We start from the raw sequence: 25946 nt of genomic DNA on the forward strand, positions 1-25946 counted from the left end.
ATATTTCTATTCATATTTAATCGCAGCCCCCGTCCCCGCAGGAGGCATTTTGCCTTTTGGTAGGCTGTCATTGTAAATAAGAATTTGTTCTTAACGGACTTGCCTAGTTAAATAAAGCAATGTAGTTGCACAGCAGCAAGAGCCTTGCTTGGTTAGCGTTGTTTCTGTAGCACACGTGATTGCAGAGTTTGCTGAACAAATCCCTACTGAAGTGATGTAAATAATCCTGGTATCATTCTGCCAGGTCAGCATCGACTACTTTGTAGGTTTTTGGGAGAGCCTTTCCATCTACCAGAAGACCGTAGTCATTAGCATAATCACTAACGGCTACAAAGTAGCAGATGCGCACACAGACGGGGGATTTCACGCGCTGTTGCCGCTTCAGAAAGTTGAAGGAAAATTTGAATCACTTAAGCATGTCTTTTTATCTTGGACAAATTAATGAAATGGTCTAATAAATACATTTAGTTGATATCCTACAAACTTCAATACATTTTTGCTTCTTTTAGAAAGCCAAAATGTTCCCAAACTGAAGATATAAACAATCCTCCAAATCTGATTTATCGACCACACCACTCGCCACCGTACAGAACTTGTTCCCGGCAGCACCTCACAAAAGAAGTTTGAAATGCACCAAGTAAGATTTGGAATTTGATTACAATGTGTGCATAGGGTCTAGTTGTTTGAATGGAATAGCCTACACTGTTTTTTCCTCCTCAGATTTACTCAGGAGGCATACAACAGGTAGGTACAGCCTATAGGCCTACTGGTTTAATTACAGTGCCGTCAGGTAGCATTCAGACCCCTCGTCTTTTTCCACATTTGGTTACAGCCTTATTCTAAAATTGATTAAATTAAAAAAGATCAATCTACACACAACACCCCATAATGACAAAGTGAAAACAGGTTCAAACATTATTTCAAATGTATTAAAAATAAACTTTACCTTATTTACATAAGTATTTAGACCCTTTGCTATGAGACTCGAAATTGAGCTCAGGTGCATCCTGTTTCCATTGATCATCCTTGAGATGTTTCTACAACTTGTTTGGAGTGCATCAGTAGTAAATTCAATTGATTTGACATGATTTGGAAAGGCACACACCTGTCTATATAAGGTCCAACAGTTGACTGTGCATATCAGAGCAAAAACCAAGCCATGAGGTCAAAGGAAACGTCCATAGAGCTCCGACAAAATTGTCAAGGCCCCAAAGAAATCTAAAAACCTGTTGTTTTTGCTTTGTCATAATGGGGTATTGTAGATTGCTGAGGATTTTTTATTTATTTAATCAATTTTAGAATAAGGCTGCAATGTAACAAAATGTGGAAAAAGTGTGTGTGTGTGTCAGAAATGAAAGGCGCATGGCCCAGTGACTCACCTCCCACACTGCGTGCACGTGTGTGTGTGGTGACCTACCACCTGCAGAGCAGGCATGTCCCTACCTCTTGCAGGGCCAGTAGGACCAGTGGTATCTGCTCTGTGTAGAGCAGTCCCTGGGACATCAGAGACAGACAGGTCTTAGCGTCCCGCTTCAGCTCATCATAACTGTCATCATTTTCCACCGGAGCGATCTACAACAGGAAGAGAGTGAAGAGGGATTAGGGATAGGCCTCCCCCTTTGAGTCTGGTTCCTCTCCAGGTGTCTTCCTTCCTTGACCCACCCACCTTGAACAGCAGTGGCAGCAACTGGAGCTGCTCTGGAACAGCCGTGGAGAAGGAGCGTCCGGCACTGGCCATCAGCCACTTGAGTACTGGAAACAAATAGAAAACCTTTATTACATTGTATGCTCTGACAAAGGTCATTGTAACTGAAAGGTTGACACATTAAAATGACAAATGTGCATTGATCTTAGATGTACGGAGACTGTTTTCTTTTGCTTTACAACTGGGATTATCATCATCAATATGCTCTCGCTCTCCCTATCCTCTGGTCTCTTACCTGTCTTCAGTAGTTTGATGGCCTGTGTTAAGGTTAGGGGTCGTACCTGTCTTCAGTAGTTTGATGGCCTGTGTTAAGGTTAGGGGTCGTACCTGTCTTCAGTAGTTTGATGGCCTGTGTTAAGGTTAGGGGTCGTAACTGTCTTCAGTAGTTTGATGGCCTGTGCTAGGGTTAGGGGTTGTACCTGTCTTCAGTAGTTTGATGGCCTGTGTCCTCTCGTCCTGCTCCCCCACATCGTTCTCCTCTACCACGTGGTTCTGGATCTCCTCGTCCCCCTCCGTTAGGGGTTTGAGGCGCAGCAGTACCCGCTCTGTGAACTCCTTGATGCGAGGCGAGGCTGTGGGCTGAGTGTACGGCAGGTTGACGTCTATCATGAAGATGTAGGTGAGGACACTGGAGAAGAGAGACAGAGAGAGGGGGGAGGACAGCGAGCGAGAGGGGGGAGGACAGCGAGCGAGAGGGGACACAGAGAGAGAGAGAGAGAGAGAGATAGAGAGAGAGGGGGGAGGACAGAGAGCGAGAGGGGGGACAGAGAGGGAGGGAGGAGAACAATAAGAGGGCATGATGGTGGGTGTGTGTAGTCCCTTACCATCATCTTTTGGGCGGTTTCCATTACACCACCAGTGTGTTGCCAGTGATTATGACTACGTGGGCTCTAGTGTTGTTTTTTGGGAACTGTGTTTCCATATAGACAGGGCTGTAACTGAGGACTTGTGAAGAGCCGAATAAACAACCTCTGCATCATCAAGACAGTTCGTTGTGACTAGTTGTTAACCATGGAAGGTATTCATCCATGTTCACAGTCAACCATTGTTAAGTAAATGAAAAGTACCAGAGGCCAGGGCCTTAGCTCCCAGTGAGAACCTGGGGCCAGGCCGTGGAGGTGGAAACAAGTCAGCCTTTTGGGTAAAACACTGGGGTAAGTGTTAGTGGAAATACGCCATTTGAAAAGTATATTGATAGTATACTTTTAAAATACTCCATCAGTGTTCGGTCAATGGATGTAAGAGAGGTCCTACCTGCCGATGCGCTCGCGGACGTTCTTGTAGACCTGTGTGAGTTTGGGCTCTAGGTACTGCAGCAGTCTGTGGAGCAGCTCAGGGACTCTCCACTCCTGCTGAGCCAGGCCCCCCTGCAGCACATACAGACGACTGGAGAGAGGAGAGTTATACAAACACTAATACAAAAAGAAAGTGTTTCCCCTACCTACCATTGTACATGTGGGGGGCTACACTGCCTAGCTCTTTTGCTGCTGCCCCCCCCACCTAAAAGAGTTTGGTTTTTATTGGTTTCAATTGACAAGAGAGCCTGAATGTGCATGGAACATCATCTAGGAGAAAGACTGTACAGAGATATGCCTGTCTATCTGACAGTTCATAATCTAGGAGAAAGACTGTACAGAGAGCTGCCTGTCTATCTGACAGTTCATAATCTAGGAGAAAGACTGTACAGAGATATGCCTGTCTATCTGACAGTTCATAATCTAGGAGAAAGACTGTCTATCTGACAGTTCATAATCTAGGAGAAAGACTGTGCCTGTCTATCTGACAGTTCATAATCTAGGAGAAAGACTGTACAGAGAGCTTGCCTGTCTATCTGACAGTTCAAGCGTTGGTAAAGTTTCTCCTCACCAGGCGTCTACGAAGGATCCCCCCTCCCCGTTGACTGGAGATTCCATCAGCATCTCAAACAGCCAGTGGAGCTTCCTGGGGTCTCTGCTCTCCTGTACCACACAAAACCACAAAGGTCAAAGATGTGGATGCAGGAAAACAGAATCATGTCAGATGGGACAGTCTTTCCCCAATCCTGCATTCACTCCTCGTCTCCTTAAATGCATTGGAAGAGAAGATCCAAGGTCCTTCCCGTTCTGGCCTTCTCCTCTAATGCGTTTGGGAATGGAGGAACTACTGATTGAGAAAGAAGCTGAAAGAAATGGACTGCTGAATGAGATGAGGGCTCGAGGCTTACACAGGCGGTGGCGATGCAGGTGCCCCAGTCAGCGTAGGTCTCTACAGTGATGTTGTTCAGTGCTGTACGGAGCAGAGGACACAGCAGCTCCCACAGACTCTCAACCTGGGAGGGGAACACAGGTCCAGAGTCAAAGGTCAAGAACATCCAAAATATTTAACTTTTATTTATCCAGGCAAGTCAGACATACACACACGTTCTTATTTGCCTGGCAAGTGGAGAAATGTAAAGTACTGCTTGAGTCTGGTGTGTGCACGCGCATTTGACCATGGTGTATGCATCTCTCTCCTACCTTGCCGTAGCTCCAGTGTGTGTGTGTGTGTGTGTGTGTGTTCGTTCCTACCTTGCCGTAGCTCCAGTGTGTGTGTGTGTGTGTGTTCTTTCCTACCTTGTCGTAGCTCCAGTGTGTGTTCGTTCCTACCTTGCCGTAGCTCTAGTGTGTGTGTTCGTTCCTACCTTGCCGTAGCTCCAGTGCTTGCTGCCTCTGATCAGTCCAGAAGTGATCTCTGCTACACAGCGCTGTTTGCTCTCGTGTGTGTCGGCCACCAGACGCTCCATGTGTGGTTTCAGCACGGGCAGGAAGGCATCGTTGAAGTTACGGAACAGACCCTGAAAGATAGAGGAGTGTCAATAAGACAGAGCTACGGAAGCCTAAAGATTTGGCTTACAAAACCCCCCTCCTGGGTTTATCCTTCCCTCGTTCCTCGCAGCCCCGTTCCCTGCAGTCTCCTTTTCAAAACGTCAGACGGAAGCGAATAGACTATGAAGAGAGAACTCACGTCCTCCAATGTTTTGAACAAGAGGCGGGATAGAGAACAAGGTATTAATGAAGGTTCAGGAAATACCTCTGAGATTGGGAGGGTCTGATCTCAGGGTCTGATCTCTCTCTCCCTCACCTTGAAAAGGCAGAACCTGCGGGGGCTGAACTTGTCCTTGCCCTTCCGGTCCTCCAGAGAGAGGAACTCAATCAGCTGGTTGATGAACACTGGGTCTGAAAAGTGGTCGTAGATGATCTGCTCTCGCTGGAAGGAGAGAAGAAGAAACTGTTATTACAGTGGACTGGAGATATCACATTTTACAGCAGAGGATGTTATATAGCGTTTTCAAAGAGTGAGAGACTGCATTCTGATTCTCTACCCTTCAGCCAGAAGTGTGCACTTGTTCACTCCTGCTCATACATTTAAAAGCATTGTATTGAAAGCGTGCATGGCTGGAGGGAGTTTCCACCATATTCCCTACACTAATACAGTCATTTCACATCACTCAGGGAGGAGTGTCCAAGTGTACACTTTGGGACAAGGGTAGCGAATTAGACTGTGGCCATTGTGTGTGTGTGCCGTGTCATCTCCTCACCTCTGTCATCTCCTCTCTGGTCAGTCCCTGTTTGGGCTGCTCCTCCGAGGGAGAGTACATCATAAGTTTCTGTGGCCAGCTGTAGTATCCCCAGTGGGTCTTCTCTACGAATGTACAGCCCTCCCAGTCCTGCTGGGTACGAGGTAGACTGCTACTGTTATACTGGAGCCACTGGTTATCAGGCCTGTCTCCTGCTATCATACCGGCCGGCTCCTTTAGACCACCTGGTAGAGGGAGAGAGGCAGTGAGAGGACCAGACTGCTACTGTTATACTGGAGCCACTGAGAGGAGAGAGGTGTTGAGATACATGCTGTATAGCTGTTATAATCACACCTGGGGTCAAATAGTATTTATTTACTTTCAAATACAGTACCAGTCAAAAGTTTGGACACACCTACTCATTCTACTTTATTTTTACACATTGTCGGATAATAGTGAAGACATCAAAACTATGAAACACACATGAAATCATGTAGGAACCAAAAAAGTGTTAAATCAAAATATATTTTAGATTCTTCAAGGTAGCCACTCTTGGCATTCTCTTAACCAGCTTCACCTGGAATGCTTTTCCAGCAGTCTTGAAGGAGTTCCCACATATACTGAGGACTTGTTGGCTGCTTTTCTTTCACTCTGCTGTCCAACTCATCCCAAACCATCTCAATTGGGTTGAGGTCGGGGGATTGTGGAGGCCAGGTCTTCTAATGCAGCACTCCGTCACTCTCCTTCTTGGTCAAATAGCCCTTACACAAGCCTGGAGGTATGTTGGGTCACTGTCCTGTTGAAAAACAAATGATAGTCCCACTAAGCGCAAACCAGATGGTCGTGTCGCTGCAGAATGCTGTGGTAGCCATGCTGGTTAAGCGTGCCTTAAATTCGAAATAAACCAGAGCTTATCACCAAGCAAAGCACCCCCACCTCCATGCTTCACGGTGGGAACCACACATTCACGGTGGGAACCACACATGGGCAGCTCATCCAAAGGACAGATTTCCACAGGTTTAATGTCCATTGCTCATGTTTCTTGGCCCAAGCAAGTCTCTTCTTATTGGTGTCCTTTAGTAGTTGTCTCTTTGCAACAAACCGACCATGAAGGACTGATTCACACAGTCTCCTCTGAACAGTTGATGTTGAGATGTGTCTGTTACTTGCTTCTGTGAAGCATTTATTTGGGCTGCAATTTCTGAGGCTGGTAATTAATGAACTTATCCTCTACAGCAGAGGTAACTCTGGGTCTTCTTTTCCTGTGGGGGTCCTCATGAGAGACAGTTTCATCATAGCACTTGATGGTTTTTACGACTGCACTTGAAGAAAAGTTATTGAAATTTTCCGGATTGACTGACCTCATGAAGCTGGTTGAGAGAATGCCAAGAGTGTGCGAAGCTGTCATCAAGGCAAAGCGTGACTCCTTTGAAGAATTTCAAATATAAAATATTTTGATTTGTTTAACACCTTTTTCCATGTGTTATTTAATAGTTTTGATGTCTTCACTATTATTCTACAATGTAAAAATAAATAAACTTTTGACTGGTACTGTAGGTGCTTCTACACCTGCATCGCTTGCTGTTTGGGGTTTCAGGCTGGGTTTCTGTATCAGCACTTTGTGACATCTGCTGATGTAAAAAGGGCATTATAAATACATTTGATTGAAATACTTTTAGAGCCTACCTGAAGTGCCAGATGGAAAGGGTTTGCAATTTTGGGACTATTCCTTTGGTTCCATTGCACCAGAGCAATCCCAATCAAGTGCAGCTTGAAACGAATACTATTTGAACACAGGTAAGGGGACTAGTGAGCGAGGAGACAGGAAGTGCAACTCGAGAGTGGGTACTTACAGAGCTCGTTGGGGCTGACTGGTACTTTTTTATGCGGCCTCTTGAGTTGCTTCATGATCCCTGCCACTGCTGATATCGCCAACTAGTGGGGGAAATAAACACAAAAAACATGTTTCTATATCTTAAAATGAAACACTATAACGATGATAATGCATACGTGGCTGATGTTTGAAGATAGATGTGAATTTATGTGTGAAACTTTACTGTTTACTGCCATCTTGAAGAGTTCTCATGCAAAATAGATTCTCTCAATGTAGTGAATGAAACTGAATGCATGACTGGGTCTGTCCGTTAGTGATTCTGTGTTTAGTGCGCGTGTGTGTGTATGGATAGTGGTGGTTGTGTGGGAGCGCCCACCTTGCGGACCAGGAGCGAGTCGTGGTTGAGGCTCTTGACAAAGAACAGGACAGCAGGGGAGGGGAGAGGGTGGTCATCTCTCAGCAACAGAGACATGAATCCAATGGCATTGTGCTCAAACTTCCAGGGCCTGCAACATGCAGAGCAGCGGGTGAAAAACGTTTTGAGACAGTGAAGGGAGGTACTACCTGGGTCATATTCATTAGTAATAAGTCTTTGTACAACATGATGTAAATGGTTTCCGTTGCACAACATTTTGAGACAGAGTGAAGGGAGGTACTACCTGGGTCATATTCATTAGCAATAAATCTTTGTACAACATGATGTAAATGGTTTCCGTTTCACAACGTTTTGCTACAGAGTGCACTGATGAATAGGAAGTTGAAAATGTTGCAGTTAGAAACGTAAGGAACAGAGCTGACATGATTCCCTTGTTCTATACAACAGACTATCATATCTGTTAAACACAATACATTTCTATGCTCGTTTCAGTCATTGAGACAAGGTGAACCTACATGTTTCTGTCGTTGAGGCAGTCCAGAAGTTCACCAACCAGACTCTCATATTTCCTGAGGGAGACAGACCAGTAATATATTATAAAGTGGCTTATACTGGGGACATTATACTGTAGACATAACTGAGAAATGAGTTTAACAACAGGAACGGCAGACCTTTGCTAGACTGCAATAAGACACCAATAGGGCTGTAATTTGAAGATTTTGTGTACAGTTCATCAACAGTATTGAGTGTTTATTCATTAGCAGTGAAAGCGCTTCCTCTGGTACTTACTGAACTGAGTCGAGGTTCTTCTCCTCCTGCTTCCTGAGGCCCTCTGCTTCTTCCTGGTCTGAGGGGACAGGGTCCTGAGGCAGGGGAACACCGGAGGTCTGGAGCTGCACCGCCGCTGCCCGACATTCTGACGGGATCTACAGCAAAGAGTTTGTTTAATCAGAAATTATTATATATGTTATACAGGATATGATATATATAGCTAGTGGAGGTAAAGACAGGTCATCTCAGGCCAAGCAGACTAATATATAGATGACCTGTAGATTCCCAACTTCAGAGACATGTTTGAATCCTATTCAGTCACAGAGCTTTACTCTCAAAGGCTTATGTCACACTGTACTTCTATACGCCCAACAGGAAATACTATATACATTTTGTCATTCATTGAAAAAAAGAGTTGAGAGTAAACCCAGCGGGCAAAGTTGGAAGGCATGATATCCTTACTTTCAGTTTACAAATCAGATCAAGTTGAAATTACATCAGTACAAACCATTCACAACCAGATGGTAGCAATGACAATTTCCACCAGTGGAAAAGCAGGAAGGGTATCTTACAGCAAAGTCGATGCCAATGGTCTCGTATTGGCGGTGGACCTTGTCAGCGAGGTCGTCAAACAGGCGGACGATGGAGGGCTTCTCCAGGGACATAGCTGAGCTGAGTCCTGAGCGGACGATGGCAGGCCAGGTCAGGGTGATGCAGTCCCAGTCGTGCAGGTTGGCCAGGCACACCCCACTGTGGTTCCCCAAGAGACAGTACAAGGCACCCTGAAGAGCGGAGAGACAGGGGGGTAAGGAAGGATGAGGAAAATAATGAAGGATGGCGAATATGAGGACTCAAAGTTATATTCCATTTCTCTATTTACATCATCCAGTCAGTCAGTCAGTCAGTCAGTCAAACAATCGATTGATCAATAATCAATCTGCAATAACCAGCCTAGACCATGTGCATGTGTGGATGAGGTAGGGGAGTGTTTATGTGTGTGGTCAAGATAAGAGAGACACAGGACAGAGACAGGCCAGTCGTACTTTGAATTGCTGTTGTGTGACGTCGGAGCGGTCTGGCTCCAGGAACTCCAGCACACGGGGGATCAGGTCCCGGCAGCAGAAGTTATAGGTCCCCAGAGCTGTGAACAGCACACTCTGAGCCCGGCTACGCACCTGGAGGGACACACAAGGTATATACCCTCAAATGTTTCTTGATTCCTTGCATCCTATCTCCTCGCCGCCTCCTCAAAAAACATCAGAGGAGATGAATGTGTTGAGGTGGTGAGGAGAGAGGAATCAAGGTAAATAAGCCAAGATTGATAAAACATCTCTCTCACCACAGTAATGTTTTGTTTACCTGCTGGAGCTACTAAAACAAACATCTGTGGTAGTAAACTGAGCTAACCTGACTGTAGGTGCTGGTAGAGAGCCGCAGCAGATCCCGCATCAGTTCCTGGTGGATACTCTTGTACTCACACCCCTCCACTGTTAGCTTACGCAGCTGGACAACACAAAACACAGACGCTAGGTTACAACCTGGGGGAAACACACAGATTCTTCCATGACAGCAGCAGACATTTGAGGATGGACAGAACAGAGAGAGGGCAGAGAGAGAGAAACCCTACCTCGTGCTGTAGCATGACTCTGTCGATTAGCAGGGCTCGGATGTGCTGCTTCCTGCCGTGAAGCTGTAGGTGTATTAGAAGACAAATGAGCAAGTGATTACGGGTCAGCACCAGAATCAACAACAAAAAATGACAAACTCAACTCTTACAAAAGATATGTCAGATAAGTATGTGGGTGCTGTAAACGACCAGCATTCATTCACTCAAGAGAAATACAACTTCATTCGGGAGGTCCACCACAATCTCAGCCATGGCTCCAGTATGGCGTTCTAGCTATATCGCTCACCCTGTTCTCCATGGACTTCTTGACCAGGTTGAAGCTCTTCCAGCGAGAGTCAAACTCTTGTTTGTGGGAGCCTTTGAAGTGCAGCAGGTCACTGATGATCTTGATGATGGAGAACAGAGACTTGGTGTCGTCCTCTGAGTGCTCCAGAATGTGATCTGAGAAAATAAAACGGAACAAACCATTACATGGATATGTTTTAGACATGGTTTATTCAATCTTAATATGTGAAGAGCGTCATAAGGTGGTGAACACAAAGCAATTTAAAAAAACATTACACTTATAGGAAGGGAAATGATCTGGATAGGTTTACACTTTCTGTGTTAGTTAGATCTGGACATGTGCAGAAAAGCCAAGTACAGCAGAAGACAAGTTCCCGTTGGACATCTGTGTACATTGGACAATAAAGTAATCTTGCCAAGACAATGATAGTACCGCAGTCGATGACAGGACACAAGTATCTGGAGGGTAGAGGTGATAAGTGCCACATGGTATAACAACAGTTGTTTGGCTGGCTGTAGTTTTATGTTGGGTGTGCGGTTGTGTTGTGGTTACAAAAACAGGAGGGGACAAGGGTTTGTTCTTGGGTGTGGTGTCGTTACAGAGGCAGAGAGGATGTGAATTTAATGTTAGGTGGGGTTGTGGTAACACCGACAGAAGGGAAGCGGACACTACTCACGTAGCAGCTGCCTCATCACTCTGCAGATAGCATCTCTGTAGTTCTCTCTGGACACATCTGCAGGGAGGGAGAGAGAGTTGAGGCATTACAACTCTGGCTAGCCACACTATGAACACATCCCAGTCACAATATGACTGCCCACACAAAGAAATCAGAGCACAGCTAACTAGAAGGGTAGTTAGTAATACTCCCTACCATCGGCCATCCCTGTGAAGAGGTTAGTCTCCCCCAGATTCACCATGCTAGTCACCCTGATGGGGAAAGAGGTTTCAAAGTTAAAACACACTGTTGGTAAAACACTGACAACAAATTATTTTATAAATACATTTTATTGATTAACTTGTTTGCAAATTAAATGTGTCCTACTCACAGTTCAGGGATGGGCTCTCCTTGCAGCAGGGGCAACAGGCTACCTGCTCCCAGAAGGCAGTGCTGTACAATGGACAAACTCTGTAGGACGTCATCCCTGAAAAACAGAATTAAGACAGTTACATGCAGGGTCCACATAACACTGACTACACATTATAGAGCAGAACAGGGTTGTGTTCAGCGGGGCGAAAACGTTTTGAAATGGAGGTAGCAGCTAAACTCTTCAAGACAATAGCACACTTGTCCATTGCAAAACGTTCTTGCTACTGTGTGCATTACTGAAGTAGTGGTGTAGTAGACACCGAGGCTTGTTTTAAAAATGGTGTTCCTGCTTCTGGTTCAGAAGAGCATAAAAAGGTTAGCTTATTATTGGATGTTCAGTATCCTATCCTTTCACTTCCACCTGTCTACTCCAGACTTAACCAGTCGCTGGCACACTGTTTAATGGGTCTTCAACCTGGTAAAGTCCTGGCAAAACGGGTTTCTCTAATTGGGAAAGTTTATGTAGTCCTTCTGTGTTTGTCTGTTTGATAACAGATGCATAGGACCATTTTCTCACTATCTTTTAGTTAGTTACTTTGTTTATCCCTCACCTGGTCATGTCCCGTTCCCCCTGGGCGTATCTCTGTAGTCGGAGCAGCTCTGGCTGTAGGATCAGGTCTAGAACGTAGAACACAAAGCTGGTCTCCTCCACTCTGGGGACGTGCCACTGGATGTTCAGGTTCCACAGGTCCCCCGGACGACCCCAATCCTGGAGACACAGACAGAAAAATGGTTTTATTCTGGATCAAAAAGGGGCTTAGGTGGTGGGCGTGAGTAGAGCCCAACCCATATATCAGACAATATTGTCCTTTTACTGATACGTCGGTCAATAATTCCACCGATAACCAATAAATATGATGAAACAAACTAATCTCAATCCAATCTGAACACTTGCGGCCATTCTCATTATGCGTTATTGTAACCATGTATTAGACATTTGCTCTGTTGGATGGACATTTGTGAGAATTCAGTGTGGGAAAATTATACTTTTTAATTTCTTTGCAGTAAAACAGTATGTCCCCCAAAAAAACACATTGGTTGGGCTGTAGGCATGGGGTGTGGCCAGTGGCGTAGCTTCAGCCGGTGTAGCCGCACCATACATGGGCCCAGTGACGGGCCCAGATCTGTGGGGCCATGGGCCCAGTGACGGGCCCAGATCTGTGGGGCCAGGGGCAAATATTGTCATTTGAATACCGCCCCACCATGCCCAAGTATTAATTGTTGACGCAGGTCCATCTCGCATACGATTTGACGAGAAGATCTTTCTTTAAAGTAGGCTGTATGATAAATAATCCCACTGATGGTTTCAACAACAAAATGTCTTTTTGCCATTACATAGGTCAGCATGATATTTTTGCCATTACATAGGTCAGCATGATATTTTTGCCATTACATAGGTCAGCATGATATTTTTGCCATTACATAGGTCAGCATGATATTTTTGCCATTACATAGGACAGCATGATATTTTTGCCATTACATAGGTCAGCATGATATTTTTGCCATTACATAGGTCAGCATGATATTTTTGCCATTACATAGGTCAGCATGATATTTTTGCCATTACATAGGTCAGCATGATATTTTTGCCATTACATAGGACAGCATGATATTTTTGCCATTACATAGGTCAGCATGATATTTTTGCCATTACATAGGTCAGCATGATATTTTTGCCATTACATAGGTCAGCATGATATTTTTGCCATTACATAGGTCAGCATGATATTTTTGCCATTACATAGGTCAGCATGATATTTTTGCCATTACATAGGTCAGCATGATATTTTTGCCATTACATAGGACAGCATGATATTTTTGCCATTACATAGGTCAGCATGATATTTTTGCCATTACATAGGTCAGCATGATATTTTTGCCATTACATAGGTCAGCATGATATTTTTGCCATTACATAGGTCAGCATGATATTTTTGCCATTACATAGGTCAGCATGATATTTTTGCCATTACATAGGTCAGCATGATATTTTTGCCATTACATAGGTCAGCATGATATCTTTGCCATTACATAGGACAGCATGATATTTTTGCCATTACATAGGTCAGCATGATATTTTTGCCATTACATAGGTCAGCATGATATTTTTGCCATTACATAGGACAGCATGATATTTTTGTGTATTGATGACAATAAATCAAATTGAATTTGCTAAATAAATCATATTTTTCAAAACCATGTTAAGATAATGAAATGCATTATAGGATTCATTGTGCAAATACTCTCTAAAGCATTGTTGTTTGTGTCATCGTTTTAAGCAATAGTTGAGCTAGCTATCAAGAGACAACGGCTTGAAAAAAAGAGAAAGTTGAGTAACCACGATCACAGAGTTGTTTTGGGGATTTCTGGAGACTGCTGACACATCAGTAGCTGAGATTCAACATAAAATCCTGGCAGCATAGAGGATAATGGGCTGGATATTTCAAAATGTGGTGGGCAGGGGTATGATGGAGCTGCTACCATGAGCAGGGTCTATTCGGGCGTGTTTTATAATATAGGCTATTACCTATTATTTGCAGATAAAATAGGGAGGTTTCTGACCGCTTTGTGCTTCTGTGGTGCTGATCGACTTGTATGGGTTCATTGCTGACCACCGTCCATGGTGCTGAATGTATTGGCTATATGGCGGCTTCTCTGGTAACAGCTTAGATTAGGTTCTGCTCTGCTGTTACAATGCTTAGTAATATTAACACACAGCCTTACCAAAAAAATGATTTACATTTTACGGGAAATATTGGTGGTGACAGGGGACTGTAATGTTTTTGGGCACCTGGGCCCGTCATGATTAAGCTACGCTACTTGGTATGGCAGTGGCCATGGTCGGTCTGTCAGCACAGCTGAAATTTGTCTGACCACTAGGAAAGAACATTTGAGGCTCCCATCTTGGCGATGGAGAGGATTTTGGTGTTTTAAAACCAATTTCCTGCATTCTACACATTTCTTCAGTAGCTTAGAGACATTTTTCAATTTAAAGCAAATTTCCTGCAATTCTACACATTTTGCCTTGGAGCTGAAATACAGGAAATTTGCTTAAAAGCTGAAAAATTTAACTTAATGCACTTTGCCATGGCTAATGCTGTGTTCTTATGCTCAAAAGTTGTTAGTTCTCAAATATTTAAAATGAAAAAAATATATAGGTCTATTATCTTTTCTACACTGAAAGTGTTTTTACATTGCAAAAATGTATTAAAACATTTAAAATGGGTCCACACTGCGGCCCACCCAAGACGTTTCTATCTAGAAAGAAAACCGGAAAGTTTGGCTCAATATGTTAATAATACACCTGATTTTTAAAGGACAAACTGAAATATCACATTTACATAAGTATTTTACTCAGTACTTTGTTGAAGCACCTTTGGCAGCGATTACAGCCTCAAATCTTCCCTTGACCCTGACTAGTCTCCCAGTCCCTGCCACTGAAAAACATCCCCACAGCATGATGCTGCCACCACCATGCTTCACCGTAGGGATGGTGCAAGGTTTCCTCCTGTCATGAGGAGAGTTCAATCTTGGTTTCATCAGACCAGAGAATCTTGTTTCTCGTGGTCCGAGAGTCCTTTAGGTGCCCTTTGGCAAACTCCAAGCAGGCCGTCATGTGATTTTTACTGTGGAGTGGCTTCCATCTGTCCAATCTACCATAAAGGCATGCTTGGTGGACTGCTGCAGAGATCGTTGTCCTTCTGGAAGGTTCTCCCATCTCGACAGAGGAGGTCTGGAGCTCTGTCGAGTGATCATTGGGTTCTTGGCCACCTCCCTGACCAAGTCCCTTCTCCCCTGATTGTTCAGTTTGGCCAGCTCTAGGAAGAGTCTTGGTGGTTCCAAACTTCTTCCATTTAAAAATGGAGGCCACTGTGTTCCTGGGGACCGTCAGTGTTGCAGAAATGTTTTGATACCCTTCCCCAGATCTGTGCTTTGACAATCCTGTCTCGGAGCACTACGGACAATTCCGTCGACCTGATGGCTTGATTTTTGCTCTGACATGCCCTGTCAACTGTGGGATCTTATATAGGCAGGTGTGTGCCTTTCCAAATTATGTCTAATCAATTGAAGTTACCACATGTGGACTCCAATCAAGTTGTAGAAACATCTCAAGGATGATCAATGGAAACAGGATGCACCTAAACTCAAGCAAAGGGTCTGAATACTTATGTAAATAAGGTATCTCTGTTTTCTATATTTTATAAATGTGCAACCATTTCTAAAAACTGTTTTCGCTTTGTCATTATGGGGTATTGTGTGTAGATTGATTAAATAAAAAAATGTCCAATGATAGAATAAGGCTGTAACGTAACAAAATGTGGAAAAAGTCAAGGGTCTGAATACTTTTCCGAATGCACTGTATGTACACAATCAAAGAGGTTAACTATGGTCATGTGGATTGTGGACTGTATAGAGAACATGTCTATTCAAACCACATAGTATAATCTCAGTGGTACCTGGTCCACTAAGTCATGGCTATCAATGTATTATAATCATGTCTTGACCTATGCAGCCTCATGCCATATGTTTATAAAGGACCTAAGCCATATGTTTATAAAAGGACCTACGTGACCTTCCCACAGCATTACTTAAAAAGGTACGATAATTGAGTTGCTAATGGCAGCAGGCAGTACACCGGTCAGCTTTCAATTGGAGTTAAGGCTTCCCAGCCGAAACAGTTTGAGCATATATTATGACGACACTAAAGTTCTTGTTCGTTTTTTTCACCAGTTGTTCGGCCACACATTTTTTCTTGAAGCAAGCCCAAATCGGTGATTGGTCAACAGTTGGAATTCTTCAGTAAGGTCTTTGTTGTCGTTCAACGAGAGAAGACTAGTTTTCATGCACATTTTGTCATTTAGAAATACTGCACCAAACATCTTAGTTAGATGTACGACAATTCTCCTCAGCAAAAACGTTGAAATCAATGACAGATTTCTTGAGTCATCTTAGATTAATTAAGACTATTTTGAGGAAGTGTATACTGGACAAACAGTACTATTGACGCTTTTTCTCGTTTTTCAAGCAAATGTCTTTTAAGGGAGTGTTCGGGTCACCTAGCCGACTTTGGCTAGCGAAACTGAAGCATGCTGACACATTTACTCAATGAAAGGGGGCAGCACTGAGCGAGCCTGCAACATCACTTCCTGTAGTAGCTCAAATGGCGCATGTTGTGTCTCCATGAGATGTCATCTTAACCAACTTTGTTTGGCCTAAATGCACTATTGAGAGTCTTCACATAGGAATCAATGGTTTAGTCCATTCATATAGAGTCAATGACATGCACGCAAATAACACACACACACAGACATACAAAACACACACACGTGCTTGTCTTGTAGTCCTGACATCAATTCTAAGAACAGCAGGCAAGACACCTTATTTGGCATCTAGTGCCATTCAGGCTTTAATCCATTGAGCTAGCCAACAATCTGCCCTGGGGTGCGTCCCAACAATCTCTCCTTCCTCCTGAAGTGAACATTCATTCACTACTCCACACACATTTTAAAGCATCGAATTGTTAAAAGGTATGGCCTGGAGGGAGTTTCCATATACCAGGTATTACCTTTAAAATCCATGAAAGTGCACACTTCGGGGAGAAAGGTTATGTCTCTACCTCTACTGGGGGTGACATAGTGAAGACATAATAGGATCACATGCCAGGCCATAGAGATGGATAGAGGGTGCACTTGCCACAAAAGCCTTTTAGTGTGGGCTGGGATTTCACCATTGTACTTCCTATGGGCAAAGATAGGTGTCCTCTATCCATCTCTATGGACCCTTCTCACTGACTAAGTGGACAGGGGGAGGGCTGAAGAGAGTAAATGAGGAAGGGAGGGGGGAGAAAGAGAGAGTTAACAGGGCAGAGGCATGTTATGCACTGGACCACTACTAGTCTGGTCTGGTTTCTTTGACACACTTTCTTACCGAAGGTCCAGAGTGACTGATAAATGATAAGACCAATCAAGAAGATCATGTAAAAAGGTATAAAATAACACCATTTGTGATAGAAATGGAAAGAAGAATAAGTGCTCGATAATCACAATTTTTCAGGGTCTTCTGGGTTATAAAAATATATTCCTAACAAAGAATATGTAGCAGAAATTTGGCAGGCAGGAATCTGAAAAAATATCAAACTAAAGTTTTGAACTTGATACCTTGATGGTTAGGTAGTCCTATATGGGCTGTTGAAAGTCACCTGGTACACTGCAGTACTCTGTGGGGTAGATAGATGTGTTACCCCTAACACCAGCCCTGCATGTACCACTAACCCTAACCCCCTAGCCCTGTACTTAACCCTATACTGTACATACCTTGATGGGCAGGTAGTCCTGTGTGGGCTGCTGAAAGCCTCCAGGTACACTGCAGTACTCTGTGGGGTAGATGAGGGCTGTAGACCTCAGGATATGATGCAGCAGGTTACAGGCCAGGGTGTAGCCCTGTTTACACTTCAGGTGGAGGGTCAGCTGCAGGATCTGAACCAGCTGGGTGCTGTAGGGGAGGATCTTGTCCCCGTCCACACGAGTCACCTGGGGAGAACAAGGTTAGGAGAGAAAATACAGACTGCACCTGTGTTCTGTTCATTAGGGCACAATTCTTTTCATTTATTTTGCTACGGAAAACAAAAAGAAGCTTTCTTATCAGATAACATTAGGTTAGTAACTCCCGCATTTCAAAAATGTTTTCCTGTTTGGTGTCTACTGACAGGTGAAGGGAACAAGAGAGTCTCTCAGTCCAGTCGATATGAACACAGGATGATGACCTCACCTCTGACAGTAGCTGAAGGTTCCATAGTAACTCCTTATCCAGTTCCTCCTCACTCAACACCTCTTCATCTGGAAATCATCATTAAGAACAACACGACAGAGATAGTGAGATACTCTGAGCCCAACTCAGAACAAGGACCCAATGATTCCCACTTCTCCCCAACTCTAAGCCCTCCATAGCAAATCAGCACACAGCATAGTCTTGATCAAATCATGGCTTGATTAAATCAAGATTTGAATTTATAGCCCTGCACATAAACAGAACACACTTCCTACTTAGTGAATACTTACTGACAGCGATCTGGTTTATGGCATTGCAGCAGTGGGGCACAAAAAGCTTCAGAGACTGTGCCGGGTGACACTTGGAAGCTGCTCTGCACATGTCAGCCACCATCCTGCCAGCCACACGAGTCTCAAAGATGTTGGTGGTGGCAAAGTTGAAGACCTTCTCCAGAGCCACCTGAGTACAGCCAGGAGAAACAAACGGGTGAGTGTGAGTGAGTGAGTGAGTGAGTGAGTGAGTGAGTGAGTGAGTGAGTCTACCTTGAAGATGTCTATGGAGCACTGTGTGAGGATGGTGCTGAAGGTAGAAGATAGTCCCAGCTCCACCAGGCTCTCCAGATGGGTCATCTTCTCTGTCTCTGTCTCCTCTCTGGTCTGCTCTAGAGTACTGCTGTCTATCAGGGCAAAACACCTGGACAGAGATAAACACATGCACAGACACAGTTTAGAACTGCTATGCTGTTCCACTGATGACATGTATGCATACATAGGCTACATACATCACCAAAAGTATGTGGACACCTGCTCATCGAACATCTCATTCCAAAAATCATGGGCATTACTATGGAGTTGGTCCCCAATTGACTGCTATTACAGACCACTCTTCTGGGAATGCTTTCCACTAGATGTTGGAACATTGCTGCGGGGACTTGATTCCATTCAGCCACAAGAGCATTAGTGAGGTCGGCACTGATGTTGGCCGATTAGGCCTGGCTCATAGCCTGCATTCCAATTGATTCCAAAGGTGTTTGATGGGATTGAGGTCGAACGATTATGATTTTTCAACGTCGATACCGATTATTGGAGGACCAAAAAAAGCTGATTCCAATTCACACATTTGTAATAATGACAATTACAACAATACTGAATGAACACTTATTTTAACTTAATATCATACATTAATAAAATCAATTTAGTCTCAAATAAATAATACAACATTTTCAATTTGGTTTAAATAATGCAAAAACACAGTGATGGAGAAGTAATAGTGCAATATGTGCCATATAAAAAAGCATTGAAGTTCCTTGCTCAGAACATGAGAACACATGAAAGCTGGTGGTTCCTTTTAACATGAGTCTTCAATATTCCCAGTTAAGATTTAGGTTGTAGTTATTATAGGGCTCTCTATCTCTCTCTCTATACCATTTGTATTTCAAATACCTTTGACTATTGGATGATCTTATAGGCACTATAGTATTGCCAGGCTAATCTCGGGAGTTGATAGGCTGGAAGTCATAAACAGAGCTGTGCTTCAAGCATTGCGAAGAGCTGCTGGCAAACGCAGGAAAGTTCTGTTTGAATGAATGCTTATGAGCCTGCTGCTGCCTCCCACCGCTCAGTCAGACTGCTCTATCAAATTATAGACTTAATTATAATATAATAAAACACAGAAATACGAGCCTTTGGTCATGAATATGGTCAAATCCAGAAACTATCATCTAGAAAACAAAACGTTTATTCTTTCAGTGAAATACAGAACCGATACGTATTTCATCAAATGGGTGGCATCCCTAAGTCTAAATATTGTTGTTACATTGTACAACCTTCAATGTTATGTCATAATTATGTTAAATTCTGACAAATTAATTACGGTCTTTGTTAGCAAGAAATGGTCTTCACACAGTTTGCAACGAGCCAGGCGGCCCAAACTGCTGCATATACCCTGACTCCCTAGTTTCCCTAGTTAATATTGCCTGCTAACATGAATTTCTTTTAACTAAATATGCAGGTTTAAAAAAATATAAGGCAGGCAGGCATTGATGTTTATGGTTAGGTACATTGGTGCAAAGACAGTGCTTTTTTCACAAATGCACTTGTTAAATCACCCGTTTGGCGAAGTAGGCTGTGATTCGATGATAAATTAACAGGCACCGCATTGATTATTTGCAATGCAGGACAAGTTAGTTAAAATAGTAATATCAACAACCATGTGTAGTTAATTAGTGATTATGTTAAGATTGATGGTTTTTTATAAGATAAGTTTAATGCTAGCTAGCAACTCACCTTGGCTCCTTGCTGTACTCGCGTAACAGGTAGTCAGCCAGCCACGCAGTCTCCTCGTGGAGTGCAATCTAATCGGCTATAATCGGTGACCAAAAATGGCAATTACCGATTGTTATGAAAACTTGAAATCGGCCCTAATTAAATCGGCCATGCCGATTAATCGGTCGACCTCTAGTCAGGACTCTGTGTAGGCCAGTCAAGTTCTTCTACACCGATCTCGACAAACCATTTCTGCACGGACCTCGCTTTGTGCACAGGGGTCTTGTCATGCTGAAACAAAAAATGGCATTCTCCAAACTGTTGCCACAAAGTTGGAAGCACAAATTCGTCTAGAATGTCATTGTATGCTGTAGCGTTAAGATTTCCCTTCACTGGAAGGGGCCAAGCCCGAACCATGAAAAACAGCCCCAGACCATTATTCCTTCTCCACCAAACTTTACAGTAAGCACTATGCATTGGGGTAGGAAGCCCTCTCCTGGCTTCCGCCAAACCCAGATTTGTCCGTCGGACTGCCAAGAGGTGAAGCGTAATTCACCACTGCAGAGAACGCATTTCCACTGCTCCAGAGTCTAATGGCGGTGAACTTTACACCACTCTAGCCGACTCTTGGCATTGCGCATGGTGATCTTAGACTTGTGTGCGGCTGCACGGCAATGGAAACCCATTGAAGCTCACGTTGCTTCCAGAGGCAGTTTGGAACTCGGTAGTGAGGGTTGCAACAGAGGACAGAAGATTTGTACATGCTTCAACACTCGCGGTCCCGTTCTGTGAGCTTGTGAAATAACCAAATCCACTCATTTGAAGGGGTGTCCACAATACTTTTGTATATATAGTGTACATTGACATACTCATACCTGTCCATGAACTGAAGAACAAAGTCCTCAAACTCTGCAGAGGCTGAGCACATCTCTCTCTCCACCTCTGTCAGGTCGCTCCTTTCATGAACAGCAGATGAACAGTCCACCAAAGGCACAAGAGTCGCAAACGTAGCAATGAATTGGAATGTTATCTGCAGAAAGGAGGGAGAGCAAAAGTTAGACTTGCACACACACACACACACACTTCCAAATTGATGACAATCTAGGCCTGCGAGAGCTTCTTCTTTCCCCTGAACTTCATTACCTACCATGCACTTGCTGAAGTCGTTGGGGTCGACCCCGGGAAGGGCCCGCATGAGGAGGGGCAGCATGTGTGTGGGGCCCTCGGGGAAGCGCTGGCCCCCAGACACCAGGCTGCGAGCCACACCGATCATACAGCTCAGGGTGGCAGTCAGTTGGTGGGGCTCTGTCAGTGTCTCCATAGCAGGGTAGGTTCTATAAAGAGAGCACAAGACAGAATTGAGAAACAATGTCAAATACTGCCAAAAATATTGTGATATGATATTTTGGCTATATTGCCCAGCCCTAAGACAAATAGCTTTGTTTACTGTTTTTGTGGTATTTGCCTTAGAACTTTAGTTAATCTGCCTCTTGGAATACAGAAGAACCCCATTCCAATTCTTCCCTCTGTATCCTCTACCCAGTGTTTCCCATAGATTAGCCTATTTTCCAGGCAGAGCACACAAGTCCCGATTTAACATTCAGGGAGTCTAAAGTTAAATAGAAATCAACTAAAGGGTTGGAGGCTTTAGGCATTGAGGGACAACAGATGTTGTGGGGCCCGCCCCATCTATACAATGAAAGAAGAAACACTGCCCATCCACTAATCAGACAGACAGTTTGATTTGACTCACTTCTCCAGCACTGGTGGTATGACAAGTTCGGGCCTCATGAGGGCCAGGTTCTGCAAGGCCTGAGCAGCGTCCAGACTGCCTGTCTTACTGAACATGGCCAGGAGCACCGGCTGCATCATACTCTCCACGAACGCCGTAATGTCCGCCTCTGTCATCTTGTGGCTGTCCGGTACCGGCGTGAGCCACGTGGGTTTCCGGTAGCGCTCCCGGTGGAGCCGCCGCACCACACTGGCCGGGAGGCGCTGCAGCAGCTTCATCAACTTCATCTGGGGATAAAGAGACAGACAGGTGTGAGGACATGAAAACAGAGACATGTGTGAGAACATGAAAACAGAGACAGGTGTGAGGACATAAAGACAGTGACAGACAGGGTTAGAGAGACACTGGCTGAGGGACCGGTGGGAGGACATAAAGACAGACCAGTGGGAGGACATAAAGACAGAGACCGGTGGGAGGACACTAGCTACACTAGTTCATTTAGCATACAAGATCTGCTTAGAATTCCGTGGCATTATTTTATAGTAGAAGAATAGAATTGAACAAAGCTGAATAAAATAGAAAGGATATTTTCTCAAAATTGATTTGAGGGAGTGTGCACATGTGGCTATTCTGTGCTGAGCAGTTAACATAGGAATACCTATTTCTTTATGCTCAATTTGACAAGTACTTGATAATGCCTATAATTTCACCCTAAACAAATCCATGCCTTTTGCGGCCAGTGGCCGTTATGCCCTTCTCCCAGTGTACAGTGCGCTCCATCACGTGATCGGGTCTTTCTCACAGGCTACAAGTGAAGACCGACACATCAGGGAAGCAACTGCACGCATCCTTATCCAATTCAGAGGTGCATATTGAAGATATTTGAAGAACTGTCCACATTTACTTTTCATCAGCCAACAAGATGAGTAGGCCTAACGAACAGCAAAAGCACTAGCCTATGTCCATCTACTATCCCCCATAGTAAAAAAGGTTTACCTATTATATTCTGTCCGAGACATTAATATTCCAAACATAGCCTGGGACAGTTGTGGGATGAGATACATCCCAAATTAATACAACCACCAGCATCAAAAAACTTTTTTACGCAACGTGGCTGACGCAACAGACCAGAGCGTTTAGCTTAAAATGTTGATAAACCATTAGGCTATTTCTTCACATTATAAGCGCAGCATTGCGCACACAGCAGTAGGCTATAAGCGCGAATGTTCCATTAGCGGGAAAACACATAAAAAATGACCACGAATGCGATTATGCACGCAATATAAAATGTGCATTTTTATGGTGAAAATGGTCTTCCCCAAACTTGAAACTCACACGCTGCTTATAGTTAAATAAAGGTAAAAAGTAAAGCAGCTTAATATGCTTAATTTTAAGTTATTTGGCCACTTTAGTTGTGATGCAAACCTTATTAAATCATATAGGCTACATGAGGTGTGCGATTATGATTAGAAAAAGTTGCAAAAAAAGGCAATGTTTCTTATGCTGGGCATCATTCACAAGTGATAATATACACTGCTCAAAAAAATAAAGGGAACACTAAAATAACACATCCTAGATCTGAATGAATGAATTAAATATTCTTATTAAATACTTTTTTCTTTACATAGTTGAATGTGCTGATAACAAAATCACACACAAATTATCAATGGAAATCAAATTTATCAACCCATGGAGGTCTGGATTTGGAGTCACACTCAAAATTAAAGTGGAAAACCACACTACAGGCTGATCCAACATTGATGTAATGTCCTTAAAACAAGTCAAAATGAGGCTCAGTAGCGTGTGTGGCCTCCACGTGCCTGTATGACCTCCCTACAACGCCTGGGCATGCTCCTGATGAGGTGGCGGATGGTCTCCTGAGGGATCTCCTCCCAGACCTGGACTAAAGCATCCTCCAACTCCTGTACAGTCTGTGGTGCGATGGAGCGAGACACCAGCGAGAGGTCCCAGATGTGCTCAATTGGATTCAGGTCTGGGGAACGGGCAGGCCAGTCCATAGCATCAATGTCTTCCTCTTGCAGGAACTGCTGACACACTCCAGCCACATGAGGTCTAGCATTGTCTTGCATTAGGAGGAACCCAGGGCCAACCGCACCAGCATATGGTCTCACAAGGGGTCTGAGGATCTCATCTCGGTACCTAATGGCAGTCAGGCTACCTCTGGCGAGCCCCCCAAAGAAATGCCACCCCACACCATGACTGATCCACCGCCAAACCGGTCATGCTGGAGGATGTTGCAGGCAGCAGAACGTTCTCCACGGCGTCTCCAGACTCTGTCACGTCTGTCACATGTGCTCAGTGTGAACCTGCTTTCATCTGTGAAGAGCACAGGGCGCCAGTGGCGAATTTGGCAATCTTGGTGTTCTCTGGCAAATGCCAAACGTCCTGCACGGTGTTGGGCTGTAAGCACAACCCCCACCTGTGGACGTCGGGCCCTCATACCACCCTCATGGAGTCTGTTTCTGACCGTTTGAGCAGACACATGCACATTTGTGGCCTGCTGGAGGTCATTTTGCAGGGCTCTGGCAGTGCTTCTCCTGCTCCTCCTTGCACAAAAGCGGAGGTAGCGGTCCTGCTGCTGGGTTGTTGCCCTCCTACGGCCTCCTCCATGTCTCCTGGTAGCGCCTCCATGCTCTGGACACTACGCTGACAGACACAGCAAACCTTCTTGCCACAGCTCACATTGATGTGCCATCCTGGATGAGCTGCTTGTGTGGGTTGTAGACTCCGTCTCATGCTACCACTAGAGTGAAAGCACCGCCAGCATTCAAAAGTGACCAAAACATCAGCCAGGAAGCATAGGAACTGAGAAGTGGTCTGGTCACCACTTGCAGAACCACTCCTTTATTGGGGGTGTCTTGCTAAATGCCTATAATTTCCACCTGTTGTCTATTCCATTTGCACAACAGCATGTGAAATTTATTGTCAATCAGTGATGCTTCCTAAGTTGACAGTTTGATTTCACAGAAGTGTGATTGACTTGGATTTACATTGTGTTGTTTAAGTGTTCCTTTTATTTTTTTGAGCAGTGTATAATTCACAAGTGATAGGCTAATATTGTCACCCATCAACCTATTCCTGATTTAATTTTGTCTTTACGTATACTAAATAATATATGTGTGACATTTGGTTTGATTTAGGATGGACCATTATCATGCACCTGTCTCGAAACCGGGGCAACGGGAAAAAAATACATGTCATTGATGCACTTAAATAGTGAATGAAGGACACTTTTCCCTGTGGTTTATTTTCATGCCAGTCAGGTTGGCTATACTCCTGTTGTAAAGATAAACAATGTGCTTAATATTAGGAAAGTTGAGAAATAAATATAGTAGGCCTAGCCTATACAAAGCTGATCCTCCTCTTTTTAATAAAGGCCATCATTCTGTTTTTTCATGCAATTGCATAGCCTATAGAAATGTTGGCAACATGAGCTCATGGGTTCTCATGAAGTGTTTGATTAGATTATTGAATACATTTGCATTGATGTCAGAGTGATTAGAGGGACAATAGAGTGCTGAGTACCAGGCAGTTAAAGTTTTGAAGGCTACTAATGACCATCAGCAGCATCAGAGCTTGGAGAAACCTAATTACCCTGACAAAACGGTCATGTGGACTTTGACTACCTTCATGACACATGACCGCCGGTGTGGCAGTAATAGTCACCGCAACAGCCCTAGTCAGGACAGCATGCATGGCCTTAGAACCAATAACCCGTCAGGACAGCATGGCCTTAGATTGTGCACAGTTTCATCTCTATATAAAGACCGACGGACTAAGATCTGAAATGTCTGTCACAGATCCAGCTCCCTAAGTGGCTGATGGAATGTCAAATGTCAGGCCAAAGTCATTTTATTAATCCTAAACAAACCCTGTGTCTTTCTATGTCACTTCAGTGATGACCATTACATTACACAATACAATTTTTGCCAAGCCAGGA

General features: G+C 44.1%; 1 protein-coding gene across 2 annotated transcripts in view; it reads right to left on the reverse strand.

Moving 5' to 3' along the window:
- LOC139376889 (proteasome activator complex subunit 4B-like) overlaps positions 1 to 25946 on the reverse strand; it is a 65758-nt gene that overhangs the window by 10826 nt on the left and 28986 nt on the right. For both annotated transcript variants that reach the window (XM_071119878.1, XM_071119879.1), the window contains 29 exons: positions 22007 to 22272; positions 21401 to 21587; positions 21129 to 21283; positions 18532 to 18682; positions 18280 to 18448; positions 17990 to 18057; positions 17536 to 17751; positions 11773 to 11930; positions 11181 to 11276; positions 11006 to 11061; positions 10811 to 10867; positions 10135 to 10289; positions 9849 to 9911; positions 9629 to 9724; positions 9265 to 9396; positions 8794 to 9003; positions 8240 to 8376; positions 7966 to 8019; positions 7451 to 7580; positions 7094 to 7175; positions 5262 to 5485; positions 4805 to 4930; positions 4365 to 4517; positions 3909 to 4013; positions 3572 to 3663; positions 2960 to 3091; positions 2125 to 2333; positions 1667 to 1752; positions 1444 to 1572 (listed from right to left, as the gene is read on the reverse strand). In XM_071119878.1, coding sequence (XP_070975979.1) covers positions 1444 to 1572; positions 1667 to 1752; positions 2125 to 2333; positions 2960 to 3091; positions 3572 to 3663; positions 3909 to 4013; positions 4365 to 4517; positions 4805 to 4930; positions 5262 to 5485; positions 7094 to 7175; positions 7451 to 7580; positions 7966 to 8019; positions 8240 to 8376; positions 8794 to 9003; positions 9265 to 9396; positions 9629 to 9724; positions 9849 to 9911; positions 10135 to 10289; positions 10811 to 10867; positions 11006 to 11061; positions 11181 to 11276; positions 11773 to 11930; positions 17536 to 17751; positions 17990 to 18057; positions 18280 to 18448; positions 18532 to 18682; positions 21129 to 21283; positions 21401 to 21587; positions 22007 to 22272 — 3894 coding nt within the window. The remainder of the gene's footprint in view (positions 1 to 1443; positions 1573 to 1666; positions 1753 to 2124; positions 2334 to 2959; positions 3092 to 3571; positions 3664 to 3908; positions 4014 to 4364; positions 4518 to 4804; positions 4931 to 5261; positions 5486 to 7093; positions 7176 to 7450; positions 7581 to 7965; positions 8020 to 8239; positions 8377 to 8793; positions 9004 to 9264; positions 9397 to 9628; positions 9725 to 9848; positions 9912 to 10134; positions 10290 to 10810; positions 10868 to 11005; positions 11062 to 11180; positions 11277 to 11772; positions 11931 to 17535; positions 17752 to 17989; positions 18058 to 18279; positions 18449 to 18531; positions 18683 to 21128; positions 21284 to 21400; positions 21588 to 22006; positions 22273 to 25946) is intronic.

This window comes from Oncorhynchus clarkii, chromosome 20 (genome assembly GCF_045791955.1).
Source record: "Oncorhynchus clarkii lewisi isolate Uvic-CL-2024 chromosome 20, UVic_Ocla_1.0, whole genome shotgun sequence".
Taxonomy (NCBI): domain Eukaryota; kingdom Metazoa; phylum Chordata; class Actinopteri; order Salmoniformes; family Salmonidae; genus Oncorhynchus; species Oncorhynchus clarkii.